General features: G+C 51.7%; 1 protein-coding gene across 2 annotated transcripts; it reads left to right on the forward strand.

Moving 5' to 3' along the window:
- Nucleotides 1-6838: 6838 nt before the first annotated feature.
- EGR4 (early growth response 4) lies at nt 6839-9640 on the forward strand. 2 transcript variants are annotated; one of them, XM_040458525.1, is made up of 2 exons: nt 6839-7383; nt 7785-9640. In XM_040458525.1, exons 1-2 carry the CDS (start codon nt 6942-6944, stop codon nt 9101-9103), a joined length of 1761 nt encoding a protein of 586 aa, XP_040314459.1. In that variant the 5' UTR covers nt 6839-6941; the 3' UTR covers nt 9104-9640. The 2 variants fall into 2 exon arrangements, with proteins under 2 accessions (XP_040314459.1, XP_040314461.1); XM_040458527.1 differs by having other exon boundaries at nt 7187-7383; nt 7788-9640.
- The last annotated feature ends 239 nt before the right edge of the window (nt 9641-9879 follow it).

Consider the following 9879-nt stretch of genomic DNA (forward strand, 5'->3'; position numbering starts at 1 on the left):
ATTTTTATTTTGGGCAGTGTTCCTTGGAGCTGGCAGACAGAAGGAGTAGGCGACTTGCTCCAGGGGCACTGTTAAAGCAAAAGGAACTATCCATTTCTGCCCCTGTTATGAGAACATGCCAGAGCCATTGCTGCCTAGCTCCTGCCCGCAGAGCCCAAGGCAGAGGCCTCTTGGAAGTTTTCCTGGCTCCCAGTGGTTTCCTTTTCTTTGGGAAGGCCCTTGAAACACAAGCACAAGCCCCTTGTGGTCTCATCAGCTGTATATTACCCTCCCCCTAGCCAGATAATTGTCCTCAGGAGGATAGCACAGGTCTTTCTTGGTATTTCCTACCTGGAACTGAGAATGAGAATCCATTTATCACAGCAGGCTGATATGGAGAGCTTCAGCCAGGTTTTCAGTCATCAGTGAGAGAAAAGAGGAAGAGCTGAGAGCATTTGAAAAACTCTTAGCCCCTGGTTCCACTAGCTCATGACACGCAGCTGTGTCCCTCCCCTCCCCTGTAGGTTGGTTGGTTGGTTGACACGCCTTTGGATTCTGTGAGCTGATAAATTCCGTTTTGGGTGGTGGGGTGTGGGGGGAGGTGTAATTAATTTGTTTGGCCTAAACTAGTTCAGGCTGCATTTCTGCCACTTTCAACCAGAAGCCTGACCTTCTGACGGTTGTCAGGGTTTGAGGACACACAGAGGACTCAGGCTATGGCTCAGTGGCCCATCTGTGGATAAACTGCCTGGGTATTTTGGAGTTACGCTGTCTGGTTCTAGTACATTGGCCAATCTACTTTAAAGCAGTAGGGCACCTGGATGGCTTGCACTGACTCCTCTGCCTCCCCCTCTCACTGCCCCTCCCCTGCTAGTGCTCTCTCCCTCTCTCAAAAATAAATAAACATTTAAAGCAGTTTAAAGAGAACTATTGTGAGACAGGGCGGGGGAGGATAGAGGATAGAAGACAGTGAGATGAAGTCAGGTCAGTGGAAGCGGGAGAGGCCAGGGGGGAGAGAAATACACCGGGGAGGAGAGGCGTAGCAGGCTTGTTTCTGATTCTAATTCTGTTCCAAAGCTAAAGCCTCTCAGGCCACTCTGTCAGCCTCTTTTTCACCTTCTCAACTCAAGAACTGAAACGCAATGCTCTGAACACCATTACCTAATCAAATAAAAACGTATATCAAGGTTCAAGTCCATTATTGCCCACAAAGGAGGAACCAGACTTAGACACAAAGGGGTGGAAGAAGGCTGATTCCAAATCCCAATGTGGGTAGCAGTGTGGAGAAGTCACTAAGTCCATCCCCCTGACACTGCCTCTGACCCTTCTGGAACCCAGCCCAGTCACAGCTCTCCTGTGATCATCTACCTCTCAGTTCTGTCCAGTGTTGACTTTGCCCACGGGAGTTGAATGGAAGACGGGAGAAGGAATAACCTCCCTCTGTCCTGTGACAGAACAACTAGAAGCTGCCTTGGAAGAGTCTAGGAAGCTTTTCCTAAATGGTTCACAGCCACCTTGTTCTCTTCTCTGCCTCCCCCATGACCCGGAACTAAAAATCACAAAAGGAAGAAGGGTACAGAAGCCCCCCACACCCCACAACCCACTCTAGTCAATGCCAGAACAGCCTGATCTCCAGTGCCCCTTGTGGGAATGTGAAGAGCATTAGGAAGGTTCCCCTGGATCACAGAAAAGGAAATACTAAGGCCCTGTGGAGAGATTCCTATAACGTTTACAATGCAAATTAAATTTACAATGCAAATTAAAATATCACCAGGATACCTCTTGGTGCTTACCAGTTGACTCTCGTATGCTGCTGTCTGGCTCCAAAATTGAAACAATTTTCTTGGGGCGCCTGGGTGTTGCAGTCGGTTAAGTGTCCGACTTCAGCCAGGTTTAAGGTACAATGTCTTGTAACTAACAAGAGTATGTATAGTGTGACACCATTGGTATAAATAATGATGATGATGGCAGTGTTACAGTTGGATAGAGGAATGTTGAATGAATATTCATGAAGAAAAGGCTATAGGAATCAACTTGAAACTATTTAAATGTATTTATCTGGGTATAGAATTGGGGAAGATATTTTCATTTTAACATGTTTATCTTGGGGCGCCTGGGAGGCTCAGTTGGTTAAGAGTCTGACTCTTGGTTTTGGCTCAGGTCACAATCTCATGGTTTGTGAGTTCAAGTCCCACATCAGCTCCGTGCTGACAATGCAGAGCCTGCTTGGGATTCTCTCTCTCCTTCTCTCTTCCCCTCCCCCACTCACTCCCTCTGTCTCTTTCTTTAAAATAAATAAACTTAAACATAAAAAAATATTTAAAAAAACATGTTTATCATTTTCCAATGAGCATTAAAAATGGTAAAGACAGAAATTATAAACCAATGACTGGCCATGGCCAGGGGAGGGGACAGAGAAGGACCCTGGCAGTGGGTCCCTTGCCTCAGGACAGATGATCAGACTGCATCCATCACAGTGGTCAGTGTAGCCTAAGGGGCGCTGCAGGGGTCTCCAGGATGGGACTTGTGTTCTGCAGAGGTGGCAGTTTGGAGACATACTTCATCCCTGCTGTAGTCTCACTGGCCTTGTTCCTTGTTAGGCTGATGGCTGGATCCTGCCTCTGTCCCTGTTTTTAACTAAATCTTTTAAGAAGGGAAGAAGAGAGGAAGTGGAGAGGGAAGGTGGGGAGAGAAGAAAGGAGAGGAAGGAGGGAGAGGGGAGGGGCAGAGAGGAAAGAGAAGGGTGAGAGATGCTGTGTCCCTGCATCACCATGGCCCCAGGAAGTGGGCCGAGAAGCTGCTCCTCAGCTCTGTCAGGAGTCGCCATGGAGACTGAGTGCTGGCCTCTTCATGATTAATACTCTGAGGCAGCTGTCTTCTTGGAGTCTTTTTAAATATATACACTATTATTTGAACACAATGATATTTAGAGCAGAAAGATCAAGGTGGGGGGTGGAGGAGGGGGCAGTAGCATTACCAGAATGATGACAGGGGCTGGGCCCTTCTTAGAAGAGAGAAGAGGGAGGCTCACGCCTCCCCCTTCTCCTCCTCCTCCCTCCTCCCACCCTGGATCCAGAGCTTCCAGTCTTATCCACCGCAGCATCAGTAACAGTGTCCCAGGAGCCTGCGCAGTGCCTGGCACAAGGCTGTACTCAATGAACATTTGATGAATGAATTTTTTCATTCATTAATTCATTCAGTAATTGTCTGTTCCATGCTTGTCCAGAAGGTAAACTCTGCTTCCCCAACCTTTTCCCATGGAAATCCCATGGAAATTTCCTCTCACTCTCCCCAAGGCCACACACACACACACACACACACACACACACACACACACTACCACCAATGACAACTTCCACACTGGTTCCCAAGGACCTTGCGTTGCTTCTCCTCAGCACATGTCTGATGTGACCCACAGTGCTCCTATCCATCCTATCCATGGCAGTCACTCCATGGAACCTTTGCAGGGATGGACACCAGCCAGATCAAGTTTGTACATCATACCCTACTTGAAAAGCTAGAGGGATGTCATCCATCTAGGCAATCCTAGAGTGAATCCTTTTGTAAAATGAATAATCTTTTCCTAAATTATCTTGTGGAGTAGGCTAGCTAGTCCATCCTATCACTGAATAGAAGTGTGGTCTTGAGCAAGTTATTTAACCTTATCTAGTCTGTTCCTTTTTAAAAAAAAAATGTTTATTTATTTATTTTGAGAGAGAGAGAAAGAGAAAGCACACCCAGGAGAGAGTGGGGGAGGGGCAGAGAGAGAGAGAGAGAGAGAGAGAGAGAGAGAGAGAATCTCAAGCAGGTTCTGGACTGTCAGTGCAGAGCCCACACAGGGCTCGATCTCATGAACCATGAGATCATGACCTGAGCTGAAATCAAGAGTCAGATGCTTAGCCAACTGAGCCACCCAGGCACGCCTAGTCTGTTTCTTCATCCGTGAAATAGGTCTCCAATTCCTTATTCCATAGAGCTTTGGGATGATTAAATGATATGTTTATAAGATGCTCAAAGTGTGTGATTTCCCTTTTTCCCTTCCAGTTTGTGTTTTTATATTTAAAGTGCTGAATTAAAGTAGAACTCATAGGTCTAAGCTCCTCTTTCTTCCCCTCTCAAAGACCTTTATTCTATCTAGGCCCAGAATCTCTTTTAGAGCTGTTAAAATTTAGAGGTAAGAGGGGCTGAGCTGGGAAGGGCTATAAAATGCCCATTCTCTTTATAGTCCCCCCTTCTTCTCCTCAAGGAACCAAATACAGATGCAATTACCCTCCAGAGGTAATCATCCCATATGTGAGAGTGTGTGTATGCGTGTCCACTGAAGGTGAGTGGGTCAGAGATGGGTGTGTGGGCCAGCCCACACCCAGAATGCAAGCTGTGTTCCTCATTTCCTCTCCTATTCAGTCTTCCCTCCACAGCCCTACTCCCAGGCCTGACCTGTAACAAGAAGTTGGAGTGACTTGGACCTTTATCAACACAGACCTAGCCCAACAGCCCTTGGCAGAGAGCAGCAAAGGTCTGGAAACTTGCCAAAGGAGTAGGGGAATTATCCATGACTAAGAAGGAGGAGGAATGCTGTGGCAGAGGGAAGAACAACAGAAGGGACGGGGAACCTGGGGCTGGCCAATCTGGCCCGACGGGGCAGCCTGGGGAGCCCTGGACACCGGCCTAGCCAAACCCCTCCATTCCTCCTCCCTCCCAGGCAGTAAGATGCCAGAATGGATTTGAGACATGTGTGCCCTGTGTGTCTGGTGTGGGCTCACCTGGCCTTGGCAATGCATTTGGATTACAATCAATCCCCCGGTCTGAAATAGTGTATAATGGAAGTAGTGATCTGTGTGTTTCATCCTTACAGATCTGTGCTGGGTTTCTGCATTTCCGACATGCAAACATGTGTGTAGCTAACATAGAATTATATCTGTGGCGTTTGTTAGGACATGCTGCTCATACATGACTCTTGAAAACCTTTGTATGATTTCCAGACATGGGGAGAAGGTGAGTGCAAGTGTGTCAGCATAGATTTTGCAAGTGATTATGTGATGGCATATTCTGTGACCATACTTGTGGGGTCATAGTAGAGTGGGGTTGGGGCAGTTAGGGATGGAGAAGGGTCTCAGGGTCCTGGTGGACTCAAAACCAAAATCTACCTCTGGCCCGTAGTAAGCACTTAAGGAAGGAATACTGTGTGAATGAACATTGAGAAAATGAACTCATGAATGAATGTTTGGATGATGGACATAGGGTGAAAGGCCTGAGAATTTGGTGAGGTTGGGGCATTTTTTGGCATTCTCTCAAAAATGAGAATACCAGTGGGCGAGAGAGGCTGGGAGATATACTGCAAATCATTCTGTAGCCCATCACCCCTGAATGGCTTTGTTCCTATTCCTAGGAAAGCAGAGAAAGAAGAGGGAACCCCAGCCCTGCCCTCCCCACTTCCAACTCCTAGAGTCCCAAGAACAGATGCTCTTTGTAAAGAAAAACATGCTATCCTGTGTATTGATTTAATCTCCTAATTTGGTTCCAGAAAGGAGTTAAGTGAACTATACAACAAAATAAAACCACAACTATTTAAAGAAAATAAGACAGAGGGAAAACCACAGCGGAAGATAGAAGAGATCAGGAGAGTAGGCAGGCTTCTTTGCTGGAACTGACTGACCTTCTGCAGCCAAGATTCACAGCCACCTTAAGATAAGGGTTTTTTTTTTTTTTTCCCCCAGAAGAAAAAAATTCTTCTGGAAACAAAATTTTCCAATTAGTCCAGGTGCTGATTTCAGGGAAATATATCCTGTGGATTATCGGTGTGTTGCTGGGAACAGCATCCTTAGAGTAAAAGTCAAGGCAGAAAAAAAGTCTACAAAAGCATTTCATACCCTGTAGGTGAAGGAGGAGGGAGCAGGAATAGGCCCTACTTCTTTGGAAGACAATTTGCCAATTGTCTATCAAAATTCCACATACCCTTGACCCAGAATTACATTCATTGGAATTTATCCCACAGATATATTCGCATTTATATAGTCAAGAACGTTTAGTACAACAAGGTTGGTAAAAACCAAAGGTTGTAAGCTTCTACGTGCTCATGGATAGGGGACAAACAGACTTCCCTCATAATGGAGTACTAAGCAGCCTTAGAAAAGAATGACAAAGCTCTTTATGTTCAGACATGGAGCAATCTCTCAACTATTATAAATGGAAAAAAATTATATTGCAAGACAGTGAGTATGCCAGCATATGCATATTTTTTTCTGAAAGAATACACTAGACACTTAGATGTTGCTACTTCAGGAGGTATATGGGGAGGGAAGAGACTTTTACTTTTCAATTTAGAATATACCCTTTTGTACTAATTGATTTTTCCTCTCATCGGTAGCAAGCGTTATGGTCCTTTTTAATTGAATTGTTATTTTTCCTAGAACTAAAGGAAAAAAAAAACTATTAAGAAAATGAAAAAACACACAGGTGGAAGCAAATAATGAATAATGGCAAACATCTCTGTAGTTTACTGTGTGCCCATGCGTAGCATTTAATATGCTCTAACCCAATTACTGTTTACAGTAAATTTATGAAGTAGGTACACATAGCTCCATTTCACAGGTGAGGAAACTGACATTCAGGGAGATTAAGTGACACAGGTTGTACGTAGCACAGAGTGGATTCAAATCCCCAACTGTGGAATCCAAAGCCCAGGCAGCTTTTCCTCGCCGACCCCCGGCCTCTGCCTGCAGGCGGGAAGTGCACTAACTGAACGCCGGGCCCCACGTGGCGCAGCGCCCCAGTCAGGCGCACCCGCGGCCCCGGCGCGCACGGGGCTCCACGCTCGGGGAGCGCGCGCGCACGCAGCGGCGCGGGCTCGTCGGCGGCGGCGACGTCACAGCCCGAGCTTTCCTTTTCGGGAGTCCCCGGCACACATCCTGTGTCCATGTTTGGGCATTTACGTCACGGCGGCAGGGCCGGGGCCTCCCGAAATGGCAGTGGCCCGGGGAGTCGGAAGCCCGGAGCCAGCGCGGCCGCTGCTATATAAGTGGGGGGGCCGCGGATCGGGGGAGCCCGGCTGCGCTTTGGAGAGGCGAGGAGCCGCCGCCCGAGGCGGGTCCCGGCTAGCAAGGGAGCCTCGACCCCGGGACCTCTTTCCCAGAGGTGAGCGCCTGGAGCCAGGAGCCCGGCCGCCTGGGTCTGTGAGGCGCAGGGCACCCCAACTACTGGCCTCCCCGTCACCCGCGCGCCAAGCCCAGCGGGCGAGGCCCCCGGCGCCCCGCAGCCGCCGCCGCGCCATGCTCCACCTTAGCGAGTTTTCCGGCCCCGACGCGCTCCTGGTCAAGTCCACCGAGGGCTGTTGCGCGGAACCCAGTACCGACTTGTCCCGGTTGCCCGGCAGAGACGCGCCGGCGGCAGCCGGCTACCCCGGAGGTAAGGAGAACGGCCGAGGGTGCTCAGACGGCGGCGCAGCGCGGGGGCGCATGGTGCCTGAAAACGGGCAGAGACGGAAACGCTAGAGCTGTGGGGGTAGGGGTGCTAGGAGGCTCGGGAGTCCTGGGGTGCTCACCCCCATTCCCTGCCCCACTGTGCCTCCAGCGCCTCCGCAGGAACCTGTGGGTGTATCAAGGCGTCCTTTTGCCCATGCACGTGTGTTTGGCGTGTGCATGTTTGTGTGTGCGTCTTGGGGCGTATGCGGGCTCAGGCTGGATCAGAATGTGGAAAAGGCACCTTTAATGTGTCAGTGCGCCCCAAGGGCCCAATGGGTGGGGGCTTGCAGACTCCGGAGGCGCACCCTTTGATGTGCCCGGAGCTGATTCCTGCTCCCTCCTCAGCAGGCGACTTCTTGAGCTGGGCTTTGAGCAGCTGCGGCGCCGGGGGGGACTTAGCCGATTCCTGCTTCCTGGAGGGGCCTGCACCCACGCCCCCTCCTGGCCTCAGCTACAGCGGTAGCTTCTTCATCCAAGCAGTACCCGAACACCCGCACGACCCGGAGGCACTCTTCAACCTCATGTCGGGCATCCTAGGTCTGGCACCTTTCCCCGGCCCTGAGGCGGCAGCATCTCGGTCTCCGCTGGACGCCTCTTTTCCCGCAGGCCCCGACGCCTTGCTGCCGGGTCCAGCGGACCTTTACTCCCCGGATCTGGGCGCTGCCACCTTCCCAGAGGCGTTCTGGGAGGTCTCTCCCTCAGCAGGCGCCCCCTCACAGTGCCTGTATGAGCCTCAGCTCTCCCCACCCGACGTCAAGCCAGGCCTTCGGGCGCCTCCGGCCTCTCCAGCGCTGGACACTGCCTCGGCCTTCAAAGGCCCCTATGCTCCCTGGGAGCTACTTTCAGCTGGAGCCCCAGGGAGCTGTGGGTCACAAGGAGGTTACCAGGCGGCCCCCGACGCCCGCTTCCCCTCGATGGGGGCCAAGATTGAAGACCTGCTATCGATCAGCTGCCCGGCGGAGCTGCCAGCCGGCCCCGCCAACAGACTCTACCCCACGGGGGCTTACGACGCTTTCCCGCTGGCCCCGGGTGACTTAGGGGAGGTGGCCGAAGGCCTCCCAGGTCTCCTGACCCCTCCTAGCGGGGAGGGAGGGAGTAGCGGTGACAGTGGAGAGTTTCTGACCGCTACTCAGCCTCAGGTTTCCCCCCTAGGCCTCCGCAGCGCCGCGGCGGACTTCCCGAAACCTCTGGTGGCAGACATCCCTGGGAGCAGTGGGGTGCCTGAGCCTCCTGGGCCACCGCCGTCGGTCCCATTCCCCCCTACCAAGGCGCGGCGTAAGGGGCGCAGGGGCGGCAAGTGCAGCGCGCGCTGCTTCTGCCCGCGGCCGCATGCCAAGGCCTTTGCTTGCCCAGTGGAGAGCTGTGTGCGCAGCTTTGCGCGCTCCGACGAGCTCAACCGCCACCTGCGCATCCACACGGGCCACAAGCCCTTCCAGTGCCGCATCTGCCTACGCAACTTCAGCAGAAGCGACCACCTTACCACACACGTGCGCACTCACACGGGTGAGAAGCCTTTCGCCTGCGACGTGTGCGGCCGCCGCTTCGCGCGCAGTGATGAGAAGAAACGGCACAGCAAGGTGCACCTCAAGCAGAAGGCGCGCGCCGAGGAACGGCTCAAGGGCCTTGGCTTTTACTCTTTGGGCCTCTCTTTCGCCGCCCTGTGAGGGAGAAATGGGTTTGTAGATTGGGGCGCCGCCTCCTGGCACGAAAGAGGCGACCTGGTCTGCCCCCCTCCCCTCTCCTCTTTCCGGCACGTCCCGGGGCCGGCCTCTGGTCCCCCTTCCAGTTCCCTTGAAGCGCCCGTCGTTCACGCCTCGTTCAGCACCAGCTCCGTGGACAGCTCCCGCGGTCCGGGCTCCAGCTCCCGCGTTAGCCGCGCTATGAGGGAAGCCCTCTCATACACTGAGCGGGCACTTCCTTGGGACTTAAGACAGTGTTTTGTAACTGGCTTGGCGCACGCCCCACGCCCCCCCTTAGACACCCCCCCCCCCCCCCAGAGGCAGGCTGGGGCAGCGCCGAGCCGGTCTCGCGCGGGATTTTGTACAGCAATGTCGTTTCCAGCAGCCATTGGATGTAACGTTTTGCTTTGGGGTTATTTCCTTTTGTTGTTGTTAATTTTTGTAAAGCAGACGCTACTCTCGAGCAGTTGACAAAACTGTTTATTTTTGCAATTAAAATTATTGTGCTAAAAGCTTACCGAATCTGCCATCCAAGCTTCTGACCCATTTCCCAACCACTCCCCCAGGAGAATATGTGCCAGAAGAGAAGGGAGATATGACGCCAATGGAATCATTATGCAGCTTCTGTCAGGCACTGTGGAACACAGTAGGCATTCAATAAATATGTACTGAATTAACAGATGCATTTAATCACAACTGACCTAAGGGCTCAAGGTGTTTCTGAAACTTGAGAGTGATTGAGAGGCTTAGGTGTTAAACAT

Source organism: Herpailurus yagouaroundi, unplaced genomic scaffold, assembly GCF_014898765.1.
Source record: "Herpailurus yagouaroundi ecotype Mexico unplaced genomic scaffold, PumYag 221, whole genome shotgun sequence".
NCBI lineage: Eukaryota > Metazoa > Chordata > Mammalia > Carnivora > Felidae > Herpailurus > Herpailurus yagouaroundi.

Coding starts and splice junctions, on each gene's coding strand:
- EGR4 (XM_040458525.1), top strand. CDS start 6,942: ATGGCAGTGGCCCGGGGAGTCGGAAGCCCGGAGCCAGCGCGGCCGCTG. Junction 7,384..7,784: donor GGCAGCCGGCTACCCCGGAG/GTAAGGAGAACG, acceptor CTCCCTCCTCAG/CAGGCGACTTCTTGAGCTGG.